Source organism: Harpia harpyja, chromosome 7 (assembly GCF_026419915.1).
Source record: "Harpia harpyja isolate bHarHar1 chromosome 7, bHarHar1 primary haplotype, whole genome shotgun sequence".
Taxonomy (NCBI): Eukaryota; Metazoa; Chordata; class Aves; order Accipitriformes; family Accipitridae; genus Harpia; species Harpia harpyja.
Genome location: NC_068946.1, coordinates 32,935,429 through 32,959,078, shown reverse-complemented (window position 1 = coordinate 32,959,078; position 23,650 = coordinate 32,935,429). Strand labels below are relative to the sequence as shown.

The following is a 23,650-nucleotide window of genomic DNA, read 5'->3' as shown; positions in this document are numbered from 1 at the left end:
CAACTATGGAAATCATAATTTCATGTACAACATGGAGAACTACACATTTGACGGGCAGATGCTAAGGGCAACGTCCTGCTCAGCTTGAGGTCAGAGGATGCTGAAGAGCCTATAAGAGTGAGGCAGACACACATAATACTTGAGGAATGAAAAGCAGCGCTTTCTGGAGGAACAGTAACAGGCACTCAAGAGATACAATCTTGTACTTTTAGGATATTTACCCTTGCCTTGCTGAACAGATCTTTAAATGACAGTTGTGCACATATAAAAAGCTTTTCCTCTCCATTTGTAGCTTTCCTCTGTCCCCCCCTATTCTCTCTCATACTCTCTTCCTGAATCTCCCTTTCTGCGTCTGTCCTCCCTGCACGTGCTCCCGCTGCACGGAGGACAGAAGTGCTCTGGAACAGCTGTATTTCCTCCTCGCATGCTCCTTCCCCTCGCCCGCTCCAGCAGAGGGGAAAGTACACGCCAGCTCAGCCTGCCTCGTGCTTCACAGCACTTGGAAAGATGCACTGCCAGAGTGGGTCCCCCACAGCAGCACTGCCATCCCCCCCGCCTTTACTGAAGGGCAAGGCTCCCAAGCAAGGCACACTGTGGGGAACATGCAGAAGCCAAACACTCTGAGAGGACCTCTTCTTTTTCACATGGCCTCTTGGGTGTCTGCTCCCAAATTGGGCTTGGAGGAGCTAACGGATAGAAGAAACAGAGGGAAAAGTAGGAAGAGAGCAAAAAAGGGTGCGAAAAAGTAGCAAAACACACTGCCCATCCTCTGGAGGTCACGACAACTGAGAACAGCTGCTTATTACAGCCCTGTCTGAAGAAGCACAAGAATAAAAGAGCGATTTAGAAGTACCTCACAGTGGGTTCCTGAACAAGCACACCTTAGTGCCAGAGACAAGTATTGTGTCACTTTTGTTTTAAATAAGAGGCCTGAGCAGGACATGTGGCAGCAGCTGAAGAACACCTACTCTCAGAGAAGGGATGTAGTCCTGCACTGCAGAAGGTGTTTATTAAAAGATGAAGCACAGCCATTAGAGTAGAAGAGGCAAAAAAAGGGGAAGACAAGCTAAAACTTTAAGACTGTTTACTTGAGGTTCCCAAACTCAGCTCCTTCAAAAAGCCCCCAAGAGCCAGCTGAGAGAGCAAACAACCTGCTTTGGTTGCCTTCACCATAAAGCCTAGCTACAAGGCTCACCTCGGCATTTGCTGCCGACGAAAGCACTTGAGGGAGGAAGGCTGCAACACAGACACCTGCATGAACGAGTGCCCACAGCGGCACCCTGCTTGGGTGCCACGCGCGTGGCCCCAGTGCGGCTCTCCCCACCCTGCCACACCAGCCGGGATTTCACAGCCTTGGCTGTGCCACAGCAGGGATGGACACGGGTGCCACCAGCCACCTCCCTGGAGGTCCGGGCAGAGGCACGGTCTGAGCTGCCAAGAGGGACCGGGGGCTGCGTCCGGAGGCCAACACCATCCTCCGTCCCGGGCACGCGCCCAACCCCGGGGAAAGCGGGAAAGCGAGGGGGAAGCAGGGAGGGATCCCAGCCCCGCGAGGACGGCTTCGGAAGGCAGGAGGAGCGCGTCCCGGCCCGAGACAGAGCAGTCTGGAAGAAAAGAGAGAAAGAGGAAACAGGCGCGAAGCGAGACTCGGCTCCCGGGGCAGGGGCAGCCGCGGACACTGCCCCGCCGGCCGCCCCGACCCTTGTACCCGCAGGGCGCTCGCCCCGCAGAGCCGGGGGGTGCCGAGCCGCCCCCCCCCCCCCCTTCCCCGCCCCAGCGCGGCCGCCTCCGCCGCGGGGGCCCTGCCCTCCCCGCACGGACACCCCCTCCACCCCACCCCGCCGGGACGCGGGCAGCGGGGACGCGGGCAGGGAAGCCCCGGCCGCCGCCAGCCCCGGCGCCCCCTTACCGCGCTCCGGGCGAGCTACGCGGCGGGAGGGGACGGCAGCTCCCGCCGGCGCTCCAGCCGCTGCGGCGGCCGGGACATGTTGGGCCGGGCGGCTATTTATAGCGGCAGGAAGCGGCGCGGCGCGGCTCTGGGGCGCCGCTCCCCCGCCGCCGCGCAGGCCCCGGCCCCGCAGAGCGGGGGGCGGGCGGGCGCTGTCAGCCGGCCCGGGGGGCGTCCGCCCCGTCTCCCCCGCCTCCCGGGGTCGCGGCCCCCGGCTGGCGGGCCGGGCCCGGCCCGGCCGGCGGAGCGAGGCTTTCCCGTGGGCTGGTCCTTCCCAGGCGGTGTGGGGGTGCTGGCGAAGGCCGTGCCTCCCCCCCCGCCCGCACCTGCGGTCCTGCTGCCCCAGGTGTTCAATGGAAGTTAAAACCCGTCGGAGTTAACGAGATGATAACCACATTACAGGGAAGGGTTTTCAGGTCCCCAAGTGCTAACGACCCCGACCGTGAACACTGGCAGCTTTTCCAGGGATTCGTCCCGTCCAGACCCTCCTCGGTCCCCTGGCCATACCCATTCCCTGCACGGGCAGCTCTGCTTTCCGTAACCTCTCGGCCTGGGTTGCGCCCGCTGCCAGGCGGTGCCGGAGGGCAGAGGTGCGCTGCGCCCTCCCCGCTCCCGCTCAGCGCTGACCCGGCCTTTGGGAAAGCCGCGGGCCCCAAAGGCCGTGGAGCAGGGTCTCCTCTCGCCCCAGCTGCCAATGCTCCGTTTGTCTGCAGAGCTCTCAACACGCTCCATTTTCCCTACCTGCCTCCGATGGCCTTGATAGCAGCCAGCAGGGGAGGGGTAGTGGAGCTTGGGGAATGGCAAGGCAGCAGGCAGAGACACACACGGTGGAGTAGAAATGTGATTAAACAGTGGGAAAGAGGCACTTGCTTTTTCCCTTTTAAGGTTTGCAGTATGCAGAGGTGTGGGAAGGTCAATTACCCCTCTCTACGTGATGCCCCAAACGGCATTTGTGCTTCTTACCTCAATTAACTCATGCAGAGATTGCTTTGCCAGACAAGCAATAGATTCTGCTTCCTTTTCCCTCTCAGCTTGACTAAGTTTTTTCTAGAAACAAAACTTCTGTTAATGTTTTTGGGTCCAGCACTGAGGTCTTGAATGGAAAAAATGCCCAAATTCTATGTAACGGAGTAGCCTGGGCAGATAGGAGCAAGGTTTGAAGGACAAGAGCTGTGTCCTGGGTGCCTATGTGAGCCAACACATTGATCCCACGTGCTTTTGTCTCTGCAGGATTTCACATTTTAGAGGTATTTGGATGTTTTGTGTTTACTCCATGCATGAACATGCTCCAGCCAAGCAGCTGCATATAACGCTATTGCCTAAAATATATGAATGTTAGGGACAAGTGTCCTGAAGATCTTAAACATGTTCTTGATTCCCTTGTAGCAACATGTCCCAGCAAGGTCAAAGACTGAGTAACCTGTGTGCTGAGCTAACCTGCTACAATTTACTTTCATGTTTTGACCAGGAGATGGCCAGTTGCCCGAAGACAGCATTATGGTGAGACACGCTGCCCTGAGAGCAATGGCATTACTGATTTGCCTTCAGTGTAAGGTTTCAAACCTTGCCAGGCTTTTATGTAGGTAATTTCTCTGTTTCTGTGTCATTGCATGCTTGGAGCATTGTAAGATGGACACAAAAACAGGTTCAATTTTTTCTCTCTACCCTCTTCTGACCCCCCCCCCCAACCTAGATTAGCTTGCAAGCAAAAATTATGGAGCTCACAAACGGAAAAACTGCAGGTACTCTTGTGTTTACTGCCTTACAGACCTAAAGCTCCCTAAAGAGGGTCACAAATCCACATGAGGCTCCTAAGCACGGCATACTGCATTTGGGTCATTGGTTAGCTGAAAAGTCACGTAGAGGCAAACAGCTTCCTCTTGTCTACGTACTGGGGAAATACCATGTGATGTGTTTATTCCAGGCTCCATGTGGGATAAATAGCAAACACTGATACAGATCTGCTCAGCTGTTAGATGTTGGGAAGATGTGCTGCAATGGGAGATCTGTGCTGGGATGACAGGAAACGGTGACAACCCTTGCTAGGAAAGAGTTCTCCCTTTATAGGGAATCCACCAAGTGACCCACCATCACTGTCCTGCAGTAGCCTACAAACTCCTTTGGACTCTTGCCTGCTGGTCAGTCCAGCCTGTCGCACCACGACAAGCGAAATTGTCCTGTCCTTGTTGTAGATAACCCACTTGCAGCCAACAGAACTCAGCAGGGCTCTCGCAATGAGCATGGAAATGGTTGCTTGCAGGTTGGCTGTTTTTCATAGCTCTGCCAGTCTTTCTTTTATACTTTTTCAGGGAATGAAGTACGATTGTTTCAGAGAATCTTTTGCAAAGCAGTGCATGATTGCCCTGTCTGTAGTCGGGATTTGATTTCCAGAAAGGGAGAAAGTACTCCAGAGCTTTGTTAGAAGTCAGTGTCTGCGCAACATTCATCTGAGAGAAGCTTGGGAGACTTCATACCAATTTCACAATTTTTGAGGAAGAGAAAGAGGGAGGGAGGGAATTTACACCCAGGAGCACGCCTAGAGGCCTGGAGGCTGTGCTAGGCTTTATCTAGCACTAGTAAACACATGAAAATGTGATGTCTTGTGACTGAATCCAAGCGCAGCAACCTTCTAAAAGTGTCCAAAGTCCAAAGCATTTCTGATGTGCTAAACTATCTGTGACTTTAAAGGCGACAGCTCACGTGCCACTGTACCAGAAAGCAAACTTTTCAGGGAGGCAATGTGCTTCCTTTCTCCAATAGCAGCACAGTGTTTATGCACTTTGTGGGTCCTGTGTTACACATACTCTTTCACCCTGCTGTCCCTACCCGCTGTGGTTTGCTTCAGCTGTGGAAACAGGAACTGCTGAGTCAGCACGCTGATGAAACTCACACTGCTTTCACACATCTCTGTGGAGATGGCCACAGCAAGGAGGTTGCCAGCAACTTGTATCCTGGAGAAAAAATGAGTACTTAAATTGTCTTACAATTGCCTGAAATAATAATCCAATTTCTTAAAACCTCTCAAACTGAAGGGGGCTTCAGGACCCAAGCGCTAGTTGCAGGTGAACAATCGCACCTGGCATATGCAAGCTCGTGGCCAAGCATTTAAAGTTCAGTGAATGTCATTTTTCTGCTCACTCTGTTGATCAGCTCAACTACATTTTACAAAGCCGAGATCCAACTGGCTGAATAGACAGAATAAGGCCATCAAGTTTAGCTCATCTGCCTGGTGACAATGGAAAGCAGCAGCCTGTTCTGATTACAGACTCACACAGAGGTGAAATTGCTCCCTTGGAGCTGGTACAAAGTAATGGACTTTAAAAATTCAAATAACCCCCTCAGAAAGGTTAGGTCTCCTGAATAACACAAGTGCCAAAGGGGAAAGAGATTTGGGGGTGACTGCATCTCTGAGAGCAAAATATCCATGGCACAGTGGAAAGGAGCTGAAGGTCAGCTAAAGGGATGGGAAGGGGAATGTTAAATGCCAAATTGTTTAAAAAATGGAAAGAGATTCAGTCTGAAGAAGATGTAGATGTTCCAGAGAGCTATTCTATTAAGGACATAAATAGGGTGTTATCAACAAGCTCAGAGTGAACAAGAGCAGCTTTAATAGCAAGAAGATGGCAGTTAAAAGAGGGACAAGTTAACTGCTTGGGGTACTATCACTATGAAAGCAACATCTTCTCACCCAGAGGCCCCTGGTCTGCCTTCATTTAACTGAGGTCTGCTTACTTCAGCACCACAGTGTTTGCATTTCATTATTTTTTACACTTATTAGAGAAATTTAACAATGAATGTGTGAGGCCTGTTTCTTCTTTTGCTTATCACGAGAATTGTTAGTCAAAGCTCAGAGCTGAAATTTGCCTGTTTGAAGGCAATGAGGCAGCAGAGAGGCACGCGCGGGTCTCAACGAGTATTATCCAGGACCATCTCCCTGGGGCTGCTGGTGCTACCCACGTAGGAGAGAGGAGAGTTTAGTATTAAGATTGCAGGGAGACACTACAGTACTGTAAATGAGAAATCATTAGACAATATGTACCTACGTGTTGACAACAAATTATCTTTGACAGTGACTAAGATAGTACATTTACAACCTCCAAAGCCACTATTTTAGCAGGCATACAGATGTGCTGACATGTTAAAAGGGCAGTAGCAGATGAGAAGAAATGGTCTCTTTCAGTAGATGGATACTGGTAACAGGTGATGTTAGTGGTATGCAAAAAAAATATATCACAAAGGTGAGCTAGGAACAGAGAATAAAGACGGCTGGGACAGTCTGAGTATTCAAAGCAAAGCCAAAAAAGATGCAGATGAACTGTCTCCTAAAGTGTGCTTATTGATGTTTGGAGGACCATCTGTTTGGAGAGTTGGAATACAATGCCCAGATTCTGCAACCTAAGAAGGGAAGCTGTTAGCATTTATTTTTGCCTGGTATCACATCTTTTGACATGCAAGTAATTCATCAAGACTCAGAGCAATAGGAAGGCAGAAGATCTGCTGTACCCATAAGACAGATCAAACTATCACAACTAAAAATTTTCAAATAAATAATTTCAAAACTTTTTCTGAGGAAGTGGAAGGAAAACACTGCAACATGGTAGCTAGCTATGTATGAGGAGAGCTGGAGAAGCGAGCAGGCATGCACCTCCCAGCACACAGGTGGAATTTGGAGGCCAAGACCCAGATCTGCCTCAAGGAAGTTGGGGAAGCTGAACAAAGGTACTGCAGATGCTCACCATGAATTTTGTTACCTGATGTTTATTTTTAATGCTAAGATTCAACCACATGCTGCTCCAAGAGGATTGTTCTGTCAATTTTAGTGCCAATCACCATCTCCCAAATTAAGTCCCAGGCACCATTATGCTGCAGCTTAGCTCTTGGAGAGCCGAGGAACTGCGTGACTCCCTCCGAAGACCGAGAGCTGAGAACTCACACTGAAGATAAACAGAGCTGTAGCAAACACTCCATCTGTCAGCAGAGGTTTCGCCCAGCATACATCTTCAGCAATCGTTTACAGGGTTAACGATCATCCAGGGAGGCAAAGATTACCATCATCTAAACAGTAAGAGCTGAGCAGAGTGTTACAAGTGATTGATTGCCCCAGACAAACTGTTTGCTTTGCTTAGGACTGCAGCTCACCAAAAACATTGTCCAGCAAACACTACGCAATGATGGAAGTATTGCACAAGTGCCTGATTTTCCCTATAGAGCGTTTCAAATGCCTGTCTGCAGACATGACACATTCCTGTAGAACATTATCGTAATACAAATAATTTTATTAAATTCACAGAAAATTATTTACAGCTGTTAGCAGAGTAGTCCTATTGGTTTGGACAACCAGCTGGGAAAGATGAGTAACTTGTGTCAGTTCCCCCACCTCTCCTTATTTATTTTTGAGGAAAATAGGGAGCACTGCTAGTATTTCCATGCTGTATTATTGAAACACACAGAGGCTTGTTGCTTATGTTGAGTATTTACTAAAACCCAAAGGTCTTTGGCCAAAAGCAGCACTACTTTCTTTTAGCCACTAGAGTGAGCTGCTGCTCAACATTTGAATAAAGTTTGGGTAATTATTTGTGTTGCTCAGAAGAGGAGGTGTCCTGTCATTTTGTCACACATAAGTAAAATTGAGACCCACACTTTGCCTAGGAATGATCTTTGTGATGCTGCATCTGACTTTAATGCTCATGATCTATTTGAGCAGGGCAGGAGACAGTGAGAATTGTGTTTAAGATGTCATTCTGAGCACCCCCAAATTTGAAGCTGCCCCCACATTAGTCATCACTCAAAATGGAGAGTGGAAACCAACTTTCCTGGAGCAGAGTAGGCTGAGTACAGAGATTAACCTATGGATACCATCCTTTCCCCTCTGGCCTTAACTTTTCCCTTAGGATGCAATTGCAGAACATCTCTGTTGACAACAGAAAATCCTGAGCATTAATACATAATGAACGTGGGCCTTCTTATAAAGAGTATTAACAGGTAAAAATAAGAGGGCAGCGACTGCAACATAGCCACTGGGATAGCTGATGATCGGGGGCAGGGCTCAGTGATAAAACAAGGCAAAAAGTCCTCCTCTACATAGTCCTTTGCCATGCGACTTGATGGCAAAAAATACCAGTGGGACCCAACTGGCTGAGGCTGGATCCTTCCCACAGTAAGAAACAGTCCCTCCTCTTTGCTGTATCAAGAGTTTCTACAGGTAGAGTCACGTATGACAGTCAGTCATTTCAGATTCGTGCATGAAAATCAAGTGCTTAAGCATGGAGTTTGAGATATTTCTGCTGGTTACATCTAGTGTTACAAGAGGAGTCATTTGTGACTCTGCCAATACAAAAACCACAGAGCAGATATTAAAACCAGCTTGAACGCTAAAGTTGGATAGAGATTTACAGCTCAGCTAAAGCTTATTAACACTGCTATTGATTTCACTGGAATTGTATCTGTGGGTTACAAAGTCAGACAGACTTATTAATACATTAACATTTTTAATAAATGGTAAAATGGATCAAAAGCTGGCTGACAGCCATTCAGTCTACCAGTAACGCAAGTGTTTCTTTCTGGCAATGAAATGCCACTGAGCAGCAGCTCAGAAGTGCTAAGTTTGAAGCCTTACGTTTTACTATCCCTGCTTTTTCCCAGCAGGGACTGATTCCTGTCTGCGAAGCTTTCAGAGACTGGCCAGGTTTTGATGGTTAAGATGCTTTCAGATGCTGACCAGGGTAGCAAATAGTTTCCAGCTGATGTTCATCCTTGCTGATTTAATTCAATAAGGCGACCAGCAAATACAGCTAATGTTCCTATAATACAAACTAGCATAAATATGCCAAGGAGAAGATGATCGACCACCATTGCAACAAACTTCCATTCTTCTGCAGCCTGGGAAAGAAACAAAGGAGATGGTAAAATCTCTACAGAGCCATGTTTGTTATGGGTGTTCTTGTAACTTACCGTCTTGAACAAGGAAAGGCTCTGCCTTAAGTTCCACTATTATTATGCAAAAAATACTTATTTTCTTCTCAAAAGCAGGTCAGTGGTTGAGAAAACCTAAGCTACCTAGAAATGCAAGTTTCAAGACTAAACTGTTAAGAATCCCAGGCAATTTGGTGAACAATTTAATTAAAAAGAAGTGTTGAAAAGCTTAATTTTTAGTCAAACGGTTGCTTTTGAAAGAGAGTTTAAAATGTTGAAAGCAAAACACTTTGTTTGATCTAACTGGCTTTTGTTTTTCTATTGCTTTTTCATTCTCTTGGGATACCTAAGCAATTGTCGTTAATTTAGCTCTAGTCTCTGCTTTCCATGCCTAGCATACACTCTAAGGTCTGGGAAAACCTTCTCTGTAGATCCCTTAGTCTTTTTTCCAGTTGTGGGATACTGTGACCACTTGCTCTGCAACCACCTTTTCACTGGGTGCTTTTGTGGGAACCCAGCACCGTAAGATCGAGCAGAGTGCGAGGTGCTAAGTGCAGCAGGGCACAGGATTTTCACCCTGTAACTCTGCCTTACAGAGCGATACGTACTGGCCTAAGACACTGTCTACTTCTGCCTTAGTTGCCCCACAAGTAGAAGAGGCTGTTGTAAATTATCTAGAGGACACTGATAATCAATACTCTTTTCAGATGCTCCATAAGCGCCTAAGTGAATGCAATAAAGCAGCAGCCTTCAGAAGTCACAACCTTCAGTTTATTTGGGGAACTTCTGAAATCCCCTGGAAGTGATATCAGTGGTGCCCAGATGACACAAGCATCTGGGCTCCACTTCCGAAGCGAGCACTTGCCAGTAACCCGAAGACCCTCCTTGTAAGACTAGGAGGAAGCGAAGCCCAGAGGCACTGAAGCCACGCCAGCCGGGCTGAAGGTAACACTTTATCTGCAGAGAGGCACAGGAGTCATGTGGAACATGAGACTACAGCCAGAGCCTTTCCACATGCTCCGGGAATTCGGTCACAGGAACAAACACTGTGGTGCAAATCCTGCCCGTGGGAAGGAGGCGCCTCCTTTTCAAGAGCATGGCCAAATTACTGTCCTGCAGAACTCTCTCCCCATCTTCAGGCTAGCCTGCAGCTCAACAGGAAAGGTCTAGGATCACTTAGAAAGGTGAAGTCCCAGGACTGAATTACCCATGCAAAAGCTGTGTGAGCTGTGACAACTGAAATAAAAGAGGGGGTTAATTGTGTTGAATTTGCTAGAAGGAGGCAGAGCTAGGTTTTCCTGGGGAACACTGCCATATGTGACTCTACACGCATTTATCCTTCCTTTGGCTTGCAATATGGAAAAAGTCAGTCATCAGAGTAGCTCATGACATGCTTCACTTGCAGGGACTAGCTGTAGCATACAGGAATAAAACAAAACCTTATCGAAATAAGGATTATCATTTGTAAGTTACATATAACACTTCTCAGATAAAACTACCAGCCTTTTGGAGTTTGGCTTGCTTCCTGGCTTTTCAAAAGCAACAGGAGCTTGCTTACCGCAGGGGGAAGATGCCCGAGTGGGAGACAGGAGGAATGTGTTTTGGAACTTGCTTACAGTTCTTGAAACTGCTTTGCTACTCACAGACACCTCATCTCTGTGGCTTCACATACCACATTTAGAAAACCTTAGCACTGACACTTTTTTTTCAAATTTTCTTTTTTTGGGGGGCCAAGATGCAATTGTCATCTGCAACAATTATCTGTTGCTCCTCCTTGACTGCATCAAGGGGAGAAGACTGTTGCCTGCTAAAGCCAGACCAGGGCTTGGAGTGTTTTTTTGAGGTAGGGATATTTTGCCAAAAAAATAAGATGTAGCAATTTGAAAGCAAGAAATGAATCATGAACAAAAAATGCCTTACGTTACTGGCTTCTTGGTCCGATTTCATTGTTTCCGCAATGTATTTGATTCCCTCTATAGCATTTTTCACATCTGGATTTTTGGTAAGCGGGGAGTAGAAGTTGACAGGCACAGAACCTGGCTTCCCAGAAATTTCAGAAATATCAATATCTTCTGCAAAAATATTTTTGTCTTGTTTATCCCTGGATGGTCGTTTCATTGTAGAGAAAAACATGATGTTTGGGATTGTGTCAATAAAGATCTGAAAATAAAGAGGAAGACAAGGACAGTTGTTGATTTGCGGGGCTGCATTGCAGATGCAGCTGTGTACTGAACAAAGGCAAGCCTCTCTGGTCACAAATCCCTTCCCGTGCTGGATCCGCTACAGATTCCCTCTCAGAGTATGTCACAGCCCGTGCCTCAGTCACACTGGGGCTTTTGTCAGCCTTATGTCCTGGGGCAGATTGAGTCACCCGCAGGCCTGTCACACGTTCTCTGGAAACCATTTTCCCCTGCCATATAGCCAACATCTACACATGAAGGGGGGTGCGACGTCCCAGAGCAGACCCTCAGGTGGTGTGAACTGACAGAGCTCCATCAATCTCATCTAATTTAGAACACATTGCTTAAAAATCTGGCTTGAAAAGTGGACTACAAAAGATCTCTTTTGGCTACTTATGTTTGACTTTGCTATTACAGATGTTTATTATACATGCATATAAGGTTTACAATAATTTCCTTTGGAGTAACAAAGGCTTGCTACCAGAGAGATTTTAAGCACATGCAGTGTTTGCCTGTTGAAATCTCCCTTCTGCAGGGATTGTTTGTGCTGCAGAATGAATCTGATGTAAGCTGTAGCCTTAAAAGTATAATTAGAAATACACAGAACAATCTCCTATTCATGTAATGGTTTAATATGCACCCAGGCAGGCTTAAAAAAACCGCAAGAATAACTGAATGGGTCCTCTTTGGTACTGTCTCCCTGGCAAAGAACTTGTAATGATAGACATCCAATTTTTTCTACATCTTGTGGTTACTGTCTAGACTACTGTGCAAGGATGTCCTTGCTTCCAAGAACTGCAGAGCAACTGTATTTACTGGAAAAGTATGGAGAAGATCATAGCTTTTGCTAAATTGTCTTTTGCAAAATGGGACGCTGAACGCAGGTATCTCCAATGGCCTTTGTGCTCTGTCTGCACTCACATGGACTGGTGTGTTTGGCCACTGGCAGGCAGCAGAGCTTTACCATCAGGAGAATCAGACTGGGAAGGGTAATTTGAGTCCAGCTGGACATTTTCTTTTCCCTGTACTTTCAGCTGCCTGTGTTTTGCCTCATCTGTTCCCTGCAAGACTCTACCCCAGTGGACAATTTTGTTACTTAAAGGAGCACTTTAGCAGTCTTGCTGACTTTATGCACAGCTAAGTATTTAACACTGGCTCTTGTGCCTAGAGAGATTTAATGTGATGCATTTACTTCCCCAATTCTTGTTGACTTTTATTAGAAAACCTGCCAATAAAATATGGAGTGCACAGTGGAAACCAGGAAACATGGAAAGCCATAGAGCTCACCTTCCTGACCCAGTGCGGCATGGTGTGAGTGCTTGGGGAGCGGTGGTGGGTGTTGATGACGATGACCGTGATGATGATTGAAGCGATGACAAACACCATTGTAAACAACATGTATTTGCCTATCAGAGGCACTGCACTGGAGGTGGAGGGAATCAGCTCCACAATGACCAGAAGGAACACAGTCAAAGACAGCAGGACAGAGATGCTGAGAGTCATTTTCTCACCTGCCATGCAAAAAAACCCAAAACACAAACAAAAAAAACCCCCGCAACAAAAAAACCCATTGCTGCTCCTATCATTCAGTACAGACTATTCACAGAAGTACATGTGTGTGCATCTGGAGTGCAATCATCTCTCACAGCATCCAAAGCAGTAACTAGGCGGGCCAAGCCTGACAGCCTAAGAGCATCAGCTCCAGCATTAAAGTGGGAATCACCACCTATGACTGGGCTGAGGTACGGGTGATGGATACGGAAAGCTTACTTGCCAGGAGCACTTCATGGGCTGCGCATTTTGAATGATGAAGTATATGCACCTGATTAATGCTTGCTCCACAGCCTCCTGGGGGTTCGCTTGCCTTACTCTCTGGCAGGCTCATGCTGGGCTGAGTAGGCAGACAAAAATCACATCTGACACCAGAGGTCAGTTGCTCTTTGAGGTCTTCCAGTATGTAGGATGTCAAAACCAAACCACAAAACATGATTCACACACCTTTTTTCTGTCAAGTTCAACTTTATAGAAAGTTTTCCACTAAAAAAAAACAACCTCAAGTATTTCATAGAAGGGGCTTAATGAAGTTAAGCAGTATGAAAAGCTGACGCAAGGTAAAATGAATGAAGCAGAGGAAATGGTTGCAGGGAGCAAGAGCTGCTCAGCAGGGACAAAGGAGGCTAGAAGAGTCCAGGATTACTCTTTGTGTCACACGAGGTAATTTCTGTGAACGGATAACAGGCTCTTTGCTCTAATACCACGCCAAAGGGCCCCACTCACCCCTTGTGTGTTCACTTACTGCATGACGTACTAACACGCTAACTACCTACCTATGGCAAAACATAAAAACCAACTAGCTAGATCTTTGTTTTGCAGAAGTTAACTGGCTAGTTAAGCAGTGACTTCTGTGGGAAATCAGCCCAATTTATTTATATGAATAGTTTCAGCTTTCAGCACTTATGCTTTATTTGCAGAATGTTTAGAGTCATTATTCTGAGCAGAAATGTCCAGTTTTAGTAAGTGCTGCCCTTCAAGTTGGCTGGTGATTTCAACTACTCAGGATATCTCAGAAACTTGTTAGAAGAACAATTTCTATGGAAATAGTATGAATAAATTCACATACCTGAATCTGTGGGTAGGTAAAAAACTAACCCGGTTAAAAAGGAAAAGAGCAGGCAGGGAATGATGACGTTCACGATGAAGTAGAGAGGCAGGCGCTGCATAAGGAAGTGGTAGGTGATATCCAGGTAGGGAGTGTCAGGGCAGCAAGCGTAGTAAACCCAGTGCTTCCAGCCGCGGTAGTCCTTCATTACCCATTCTCCGCTCTCCATGAAGTTACTCAGATCTGGACGATCACTCTCCTGACAGCAAAAAACCCCAAGTTCTTAATATTAGATGTTCTGAACAAAATCAAAACTTGGCAGTGGCTCAGGAACAGGATCCCCAATAACTCAGACACTTCATGTGTTTTTGTGAGCAAACCACTTTGTGTATGTTATTTTGCCTTAGAGTATCATCCTCTACACAGCATTCAACTAAATATTTTACAGAAACAGTCAAGGATAGTCAACTAAGAGAAAGACTGATTAAATATTTACAGGTAGGAGACGTACCTGAGGGGACAGGGAAAGAGTCCTTGGAAATGGAAAGTCATGAGCAGAGAAAAAGCACGCCCCCAAAAAAGAGTAAGCAAAAAACCCAAAAGCAGAACAGGCAGCACCGTAAGAAGTGGCGTGAAGCTGTCAGAGGATAGACAGGTAGGAGACTTAGTTAGGGCACGGGAATTATGTGTATGCAGGATTTTAGAAGCCAAAGCAGGAAATTTTGTGCTAGATCTATAAATAGAGCTTTTATATTTTACAGGTAGTGCCTGGTTGTTTTTCAGTCAAAACAAGGTTATATTCCATTCTAAATCTGAGATTTCCCTAAAAACATATCCAGGTCTACTGCTTTTCCCAATTACAAACTCCTTGCTTACCGGGTTAATAACAACCACTGTACCATCGTATGTCCAAGTTCCCAACTTCATACTGCAGTTCTGCTGGTCAAATGGGAAGTGCGTGACTATAATTTCACAGTAACTTTTAAAAATAGCTGGTGGTGTCCAGGTGATCAGGCCTGTGTGCTCCAGAAGGACTTTGGTGTATTTAACGATGGCAAAATCGCCATCTGCGCTGCAAAAGGAACAAGGACATTAACAGCAATATGGGCAGCATAATTAACATAGTCACAAAAGGATTTCTCTGGCTGCAGATTGACTGGTCCCCCCAGTGCCATTGTGCCCGCTCCTGGAGAAGCTTGCTCTGACGCGTGCTACCCACGGGCCCAGATGTCGTGGGACAGCAGCCCTGCCATAGTGGTGCCAGGGGACAGAGCTACCCCTCCCTCCCCAGGCAGCTGGCACCCCTTACTTGTTGTAAAGAACAAGGTCTGGCCGCCAGATATCATCTGAGGGGATGCGGATTTTTTTCACGCCACCATAGTCGTCTGGATTCCACTTGAGGTTGACGTCTGTCCATTGCTAAAGAGGGAGGATTTCAGCCACTGAGAGCCTCTTCCAGCACTTCTGGGGGTAGTTTTGGTACTTCCTAGAAACATGCACCTCCCTGGCTTTGGGACATGCAGGTAAGCATAAACATGCTAGTGGGACCCCCAGCTAATTTTTTACATTAACTTAAATTTTGGTTTAAGAAGCTTATTAAAAAAAAAAAAAGAAAATAATATAAAAGCTAAATATACCAGAAGTCTACTGTTTGAAATACAACACAAAGTGCTTTTCTTAAAGCTCTTAGTGCCTAGCACATTCTGTTCTTGAGACCCCAGAAAGAAGAAATGCTCTGCTAACTGACCCACCTGTCCAAGTTGCCCCTAAAAGTATAACAGAGTAGTTAATTCCTGTCTGTGCCTCACGCATTTATTTGAATTGGATTAAATGGTTAGCAATATTTAGAGTTACCTGTTTCAGGCGTACGTTGGTTGTCACAATCTGATTTACTTCATCCTTAAAAAAAAGAAAGAAAAGAAGGTAGTAGCAGCAAACATCAGGATTAAAGGAGAAAAATTGTTTCCTTAGAAAAACGACACCAGTCAGCACTATCACGTAAGCCAGTGGTTCAACATGTACCACGCATTTATACCATACCACGTTAATAAGCTGAATGAGCTGCAGCCCGACGGTGACGACAACGGCGTCCCGATGGTCCTCCACTGGGCGCACCACCTTGTTGTAGTCCCTGAACAAGTCCTCAACGAGGCGAGTCTCGTGTTCATAGCACAGGGCCAGGCCAGCTGCAGAACAGCAGGGGTTGCATCAGTGAGATGGGACAGGGAACAGGCTACAGCACCATCAATCTGAGGTGGGCATGAAGGAAGTACTGTCAACAGCAAGCCACTGGCAATGGGTTAACTCCAAGACCTCTGTGTGACTCCTCATTTCAAGTGTGCATTATGTGCATTGCAAATACTGTCAGCAGGGGTAACTACCTATATGATCTGGAGGTCAGTTTAGGAGTAAGGCAACAACAGCCTCCAACCAGGAGATGAGTGAAAACAAATAGCCATCCATGACTGTGGACATCAGACTGAGCATTAGGAATCTCCTCCAGGCTCTCCCAATCCACAATTGTGCTTACATGCAATACTTGTGGACAGTTAAGCACACAGAATACCCATAATCAGGGATTCCTGATGTTGTCTTCTCCATCTTCAATTCCACGGACTTGCCTGTAAGAGTAACATTAAAGGACAGGGCCAAGCACAACAGTCATTGAGGTGAAAGCATCATCCAGACTCCTTGCATCTGAAGTCTAAGCAGAGCGGGAGCTCCTCTCCACAATGGCAGTTGCTCACGTTGTGTTCGTGGTGAGAGAGAAGGAAACCATTCACAATGCAGTCTCATGCCTCCCTCTCCTCAGGGAAGGTCTCAACCTGTCCTTGGAGAGATCTGCCCATGGAGTGCTCAGCATGACTCGGCAGCGCTACATGAAAGAGCCCTTGTAAGAAGGGCATCATGAGTGAAAATAGGTAACAGCTTTGTTTTAGCGCAGCTTTAGCAGTGCATGTGTGTGACATTGTACTCCCAAGGGGTGAGGGCTCAGATTCCCACCTCACAGAAAAACAGATGAACCCCATTTCCAGGCCGCCTGTTGCAGAACAAGCGGCCACATCACATACCCAGACTGTAGCTGCTTCACTGTCACAGGGGAGTAAAGGAAATGGAAATGGGGGCTTGGGGATGTTTTTGTATGTACCCCCTTTTAAAGGTAGTGAGAGGGAACAGAACAGCTGAGCCTTGCCGTGAGCATTTTTGGCAGATCCCATCCTTGCCTTCCCCTCTCTCAGTCTGAATCCTGGGCCATTGCAGTCAACAAGAATTTTGCCGCTGACTCCAACCTAAGCCAGGATTTCCCCTTGTTTCCTAACTGACTTTTCATCAGCTCCTTTTACATAGTTGAGCTGAGATTCCAAGGATTCTGTCTCAGCCTTGTCCTGCCATGAGATGATATTAAAATACTTGGATGCCATTGAGAAAAGCTGTCAGCCGCAGCCAAGCACTGCTTGCTTGCCCTGCCAGGAGGCTGGGCTGGGGTGGGCAGGAGTCGTCTTCAATTTTTAGATATGATGCTGCGATCATAACTTAAGTCAATATCTTTGCTATGCTTTATTAATCCAATTAAAATCCTTCCCATTGCTACCTTCTGGTGTGGCTTGGTAGGAATTTAGCATACTGCTTGAATTTGGTGAAAAGTTTTTAGGATCACAAAATATGTATTCTTTTAAGGGACAGTTTGAAAGGAATTATCCTGGTACAACACGTGCAGCTGCAAATCAATTCTGCTTCCTTGTCAGTAGTCCCACAACTTAATGAAGGTTCTTGTGATGAATTCTTACATTTCAAGCCACGTTTAGTAGATCCTTTCATACATTTTGAAATACGTGTAGCACTAGAGTGAATGGGAACATTGCAAAAGATGACAGAAAAATAATTAAACACAAAAACTTCTCACTTCAAAATATCTGGTGTCTGAACTTACAAATATCTGAGCTGTTACCAATACGCTCCAAAGCTCTCATTGAACAGATCTGGTGTGTTCATAAAACCTTATCAGCAGGACAGGCTGCTCCCAGAACACACATTCGCTCATACCAATGTGTATGCAAAGCCCTGGTCCTGCACAGTCAGGAAGGAGCTGACCCCCATTCAAGGCAATGGCTGGAATATCTTTACCTGCGGAGAGGAGGAGGAGTACACGATGCACCTTCATCATCCCGGCTCCCTCTTGCTGCAGTCATACAGACGGAGGCACACACGAAGTGCCTTTAAGGTCTCTTCAGAGGAGGGCTGTGCTGCCTCCTGCCAGGGTGCTGGCAAAATATAACCACCGAGGTATTGATTTACAGCACCTGTTTTTAGGAATGACAGCTGAGGGCCACTGCACTGCTGGGTTGGAAATGGGAACACAATGTGTTTCACCAGTCAAGTATCTTCTGCAGTTTACAGAAGGTCATTTTTTCCTAAGTGGCAATGTGATCTGACTTAATAAACAAATAAATATATAAATAAAGATAAGAAAGAATTATCTGTAGAGTAACTGAACATCTCGGTGAGATCTCGGAAACTTCCCGAGCTGGAGAACCAAAGCTGTGTGTCACCCTTTGTGACCGGAGCAACTTGCCAGATTTGGGATTTTGTTTCTCCAAGGGAAAACAGATTGCAGTCATTTATTTCTGATGCACCCTCACCAGAGTACAGACTGCACACTGGGATGAGGCTGCCCCCTTTGCTTCACAGATGGATGAGAATTGTTTGAAGAAATGAACAAATATGTTCAAGAGACATCCATCTCCTTGAATCTACTGGGATTTTTCAGAAAGTATTCAGTACAGTCCCCCCCTTGAAAGCAGCTAACTAACCTAAGCATCCTGAAGTAAGAGGGAAAAATCCTCCCATAGATACCTCTATAGACTTACTGAACTGTGAAAGGTAGGAATATGATTGGTTTCTATAGCAGGGCAGATCCAGTGGATTCCTGCAGGGCATGCTAGTGTTTGCTCATTATTGTCATAACTCACCTGGAAAAGGGGTGAAAAGTGAGGTGTTTGGTAATAATAATCAGTTTTTCAGGCTAGCAAAGAAAATGACCAACTGTGAAGAATTTTATCTATCTATCTATCTCATATATATCTATATATATCTCATATATATATGATGACCTCCTCTGAGCTCACCAATACAACTCAGGAACAAAATCTTGAAATAGATAGTTCTGTGAAGTGCTCAGCAGCATGAGAAAAGCAAGTCCATCAGTTCCTAGGACAGGAGATAAAGCAAACAGGAAAGATGCAACTATAAATCCATGGTGTCCTGAGTGCTCTTTGCAGCTCTGGTCCTCTGGTTTCAAAAGGAGACTTGGAAAAGGCACAGGAGAAAGTGACAATGACATCCACGGTACAAACTGGCTTCCGTACCTGGAACAGATAGGTAGTATGAACCTTCAGCCTGGAAGAGAAGCCAGGAAGAGAAAGAGCTTTGATGGGGTCTGTAAAATCCCAAATGGTCTGGAGAAGGCAGATTTGGATTCACTCGCTGTCCCAGTGCAAAAAAGTAGAGGGCATTGAGGGAAACTTGGAGTTGGCAGGCTTAATCAAGACGCTCCTTCACACAGTGTGACTGCAGTGGAATGCGGTGCCACAGGAGCATCTGGTTGCCAGAAGTTTGTGTGTATTCCAAAAAATCAGTTTGATAAATTAATTTCATGCTATTAAATAAAAAAACCCACCAAAACGAAGAAGTCTGTCACAGAAGTCCCAGACTCACAAGTCACAGGAGGCTGGGGCAGCATCCTGGGGAAATACTGCCTAATGCTTAAGCTGTTCTTGCACTTTTCCCTAGACACCTGCTGTTTGGAAACAGGACATTGCACTGGGTGACCTGCCACAATCATTCTTACACACTGCTCCAAATTTTTTTCCAGAAAACATTCCCCACAAGAACCTTTCTTAGCTCTGCCTCTGGGTGACACCAGACGTACTTTCTATTTCTTATGGCTATCCTTTGTGCTGTCTGCCAGCTGGTTTGGTCTTTCATGCTGGATGCCTTTATTATTATTTTAATTTTTTTTTTTTTTTTTAAATCACTCCCCCTCACCAACTCAGCATTCAGCCTCCACACTCCCATTTATCCTCCAGTAAAAGCTCTCCATCTACATAACTCTGGCCTTGTCCCTGGCCTGTGCCTTGGCCAGCAGCTCCCATTGTTGCAGCTATCTTATTTCAAACAAGCGGCTGGCTGCTTCCAACCTTTATCGCGGGGCCGGGCAGCTGCCGTGCCCAGTAGAGATACAATTGCACGGAGGCATTGCGGGAATGCTGACGATGCCCCTCCTGATCCTCTCGGGGTCTCTCAAAGCATTCCTGCCCACCCAAGGCAGGGCTGACAGGTTCGCTCCGAAACAGATGTAGGAGAGCGTTGCCACGCTCTTTCGCAAATTGTAGCTCTCGGGTAACATAAATTTCTGTCCCACCCCCCCCGCCAAAAAAGAGGTCTGGCTGCTTGGAATCAGCAGGATGCAGAATCTGTAGGAGGCCCACAAAGTCTGCAGCTTTAGCAATGGATTATTTCTCTTGCAGCTGAGCTGACCCGAGAACAGCCCCCCAACCTGGGAGCCAGCTACTCCTCTCTGGCTGGAAGTCAGAGCTCACGCTGGAAGAGGCAGGAGCAGGTATTTGGAGAAGGCCTTTGGGGAGCGACAGCCTGGCTGCAAGGCATGTTCACTGGCAGAGACACAAGACTACTTCCCTCCCCCAAAAATCAAGGCAACCTGAGCTTCTGCAGTTAAATACGGACAGAGAAGTGAATGCTGCCTGTTGTTGGTGGGGGAATGTGACCTGTCATGACTGAGGTGAAAAAGCAAGGGGAGGGGATGAACTATACCAAGTGCCTGAAATTGATCCATCGCTATGAAGGTTGGGTTGGTTTTTTTTTACCTTCAGAGCATCAAGAGATTTTTTGACAACTGTTTTATTCCCCTTTTCATGTCTACCTCAACTCCAAGATTTCTGGCTTGTTTTGTGAGCCCCCACCCCGACCTCAGCCAAACCCACTTCCCACCATGCTAATGGCAGACCAGTCTCATTCCTATCAATTGGAAAGAAGCAGAACTCACCGCTTGCTGAATTTAGGGCATAGCTCCTTTCATTCATGTATGAGGAGCAAGTGCTGTGATGGCTTCTGCCCGCTCCAGCCTGAAGGAAGTCAGCCATGAACAAGTGCTACTGCAGGTAAGTCTCTTTGGCAGGGCGATATCATACAGCCACGTTACAAGTGAGCAGAATCCCTAATGCTTTTGGCAGAGTGAGGAATACAAGATTTTCACCGAGATCTTTGTCGCAGAATTGCATGCATAAACACAACGCCCGACTAGAAAAAGCAGACGCAGGAGGCCCCAACAGCTGCAGGGACTGCAGGGCCAGCACGGGGGAAGCAGAAGTGAAATTAATAAAAAGAATAGAGAAAACGGTAGGTATTACATGAGGGAAATTAAGGGCACAAAAGCTGAAAAATAATAGCAGTGTTCATTTGGGGGTTTTTAGCTTCCAAATGCAGTATATGCATTTTTAAATGCATTTTAGTATCAGAAAAATGGCATTGTGGGTGACAGTGGATTATGGCAGCACTGGATAAGAGAAGGCAGATGGTTAGATAAGCAATTTGTGAATTTGCCATGTGTTTGTTACCAGATTGCCCCGAGTTATAGACAGTATGGCACACATTTCCTGCTGGAAGCCATCTCACAGAAGGCTGGCGGCTCAACACGATTGCCACCAGATGGCAACAGATGGCTAAAAAAGATGCAGTGGGCACACGCCGGGCATTTGCGAGAGAACGATCGCAAACAATCCTTTGCAAGAGCAAAACAGAGGGAGTAAATATTTCTTAGAAGAAATGCATTCAAGGAATTAACGGCAGTCTTGAGATGCTAATGGCCTGTACTTCCCCTGTTTACTCCACCGCTCAGAAGAACATGCTAAGCATTAATATACACATTAGTATGTATTGACAGAGAGGATTTAATTCCACAAATCAAGAAATTCAAAGTTGCAGTTTTCCATACCAAGACACACCTCAGCCATCCTGCAAATATATTTTATCCCCATGGGTGTTTGTAGCAAATTTGTTTTCAGCATATCTTTTCTTTGTTTTCTATTACACAGGCCAAAGGAATTAAAAATACCAAAAACTTACTCAAAAGTGGTGATCTTAACCTCTGCAGTTACAGAGCTTACATATTATAGCATAGACATGGTGCACATTTATCTAATCAGAAGGATGCTTCTGAAAAAAAGGACTTGAGTCTGGAAAGAAAGAGAATGAGGAAAAGGTCCACAGTCAGAGAAACCACAATCACAAAATACATAGTTAGATCAGTGGCACAAGGGTTGACCTAGTGCAGGTGAGGAGAAACACTGCTCCCCTTTAAACAGGCATCAACCCTCATGGTCACGCTGCTCAGACAAAAATGACACTGGCAATGGAGTCTCATTTACCCAGCGTGAGCAATGCAGGTGCAGCAGTGAGAATGCAGACCAGCAATAACTGAAAACACAGTCGGGTGAGATGACAGGCACAAGCTGACCAGCCACAAAGTGTCAGAGGAATCAGCAAGAAGATTGCAGCTTTGCATTGCCTTTCTGTTATGGAAACTCCAGGAAACCAGCCCTGGAGCTGAATAAAGTTGCTGAATAAAGCACTGGTAAATTCAACTCCAGCTATCATCCCTGACAAGGTTGCTTCTGCGGCTCCTGTCTGAGTACCAGGGCTTATCTTTGGGCCCTAGGTGAGTCATGCTGGAGAGCCAAACAAGACAATGAAAGAGGACAAGTCCATTAGATGGGAGGTTTGCTCTGCCCTGCTCCTGCAGGCCACTCTGTCAGCACAGCAGCTTGCCTGAGCTGTGCTAGAGTGGCAAGGACAGCAAATAACAGCTTTGCTGGTCCATTCTCTCATGAAGACTTTCCTGCACAGCAGGACTCCTCAGATACTCTGCTTCTGTGGTCAGCAAAATCTCATTCATACTTGGATGCAGCTAGGTGACACCTGTATTTATTAAAAACTCTACCCTTTCCCAGCAGCACAAGTCACCGGCTGGAAAATGCACTCAGCCTGGTGCAGACCACTACTGCTGCCGGTTCTGAACTTCATCTGCAAACATCAGGCATGATTTTTCTCTCTGCCAATGCAGAAAATCTCCACAATGCACAGGAATCTGACAGCTGATAGTAAAACTGGGCAGAGAGGGTGGCTCGGGTGTCAAAGCTGAGATCCAGGTGGGCACTGACAGCTCTGCCACATCCTGACAGTGGATACATCCAAGTCAATGTTTAAACAAGTGTTGGGCACTCAAGTGCTCTCCTGGAAGTGTCTGCCTCTGGAGATGGTATTATATCATCGTATTATATTTTGGGTACATATTCCGATGCTGATTTGCTTTTGTAAGTATATAGCTGAGTTACTACCAGCGCGGAAAGTAGAGCCTGGCATTGCCTGACTTCTGCAAATGCCTGTGCATCATATCATGCCCCTACCCCATTTCATACAGTGGCTTTCATGAGTGGGACCACAGACAGCATTTAGCCTGAAGTATATCTCTGGATGCTCACATTTACATGTTTAAATATACATACCTGTTTTTAAATGCAAATGATTCTCCATTGCAGTAACTGCCATGCAGACTGTTCAAATTTAGCTTTACATAAAAGCAAGCTGCTTGTTCAGCTCCTATGAGGTCTGACACATTTTGGCCAGTATTCTGTAGTTCAGAGTTTTCCTGAAGACATTTTGAGGGGAGCTGCACTACACAGCCAGTGAAAAGAAGAACTGGCAATGTGGAAAGTACGTTTTAATGCTTAAAAGCTGCTGCACTGGTTAGCTGCTTCACTTATCCAGTTCAGGGGGGGGGGGGGGGGGATAAAAATCACATTTTAGCTCTTAACTGACTCAGGCTCTTCTCTGATTGCTGGCCCGTAAGGATATAATTGACTACAACCCTTTTGCAATGTCATCACTCCCAAATACAAAAGCAATTAACTCCTGGAACACGGAGTACCCCATACC

General features: G+C 46.3%; 2 protein-coding genes across 5 annotated transcripts in view; both read right to left on the bottom strand.

Moving 5' to 3' along the window:
• Nucleotides 1–2,095, bottom strand: part of WIPF1 (WAS/WASL interacting protein family member 1) — a 58,628-nt gene extending 56,533 nt beyond the window's left edge. For all 3 annotated transcript variants that reach the window (XM_052791605.1, XM_052791607.1, XM_052791608.1), the window contains exon 1: nucleotides 1,910–2,095. The gene's annotated coding sequence lies outside the window, so the exon portion shown is untranslated. The remainder of the gene's footprint in view (nucleotides 1–1,909) is intronic.
• Nucleotides 2,096–6,686: 4,591 nt separating this feature from the next.
• Nucleotides 6,687–17,902, bottom strand: CHRNA1 (cholinergic receptor nicotinic alpha 1 subunit). Of its 2 annotated transcripts, none has more exons than XM_052793098.1 (9): nucleotides 17,765–17,902; nucleotides 15,680–15,825; nucleotides 15,494–15,538; nucleotides 14,949–15,055; nucleotides 14,516–14,711; nucleotides 13,661–13,898; nucleotides 12,328–12,551; nucleotides 10,781–11,020; nucleotides 6,687–8,827 (listed from the first exon to the last, which is right to left on the bottom strand). In XM_052793098.1, the coding sequence occupies exons 1-9, from the start codon at nucleotides 17,802–17,804 to the stop codon at nucleotides 8,696–8,698; spliced, it is 1,368 nt and encodes a 455-aa protein (XP_052649058.1). In that variant the 5' UTR covers nucleotides 17,805–17,902; the 3' UTR covers nucleotides 6,687–8,695. The 2 variants fall into 2 exon arrangements, with proteins under 2 accessions (XP_052649058.1, XP_052649057.1); XM_052793097.1 differs by having other exon boundaries at nucleotides 14,949–15,058; nucleotides 17,765–17,900.
• Between the last annotated feature and the right edge of the window lie 5,748 nt (nucleotides 17,903–23,650).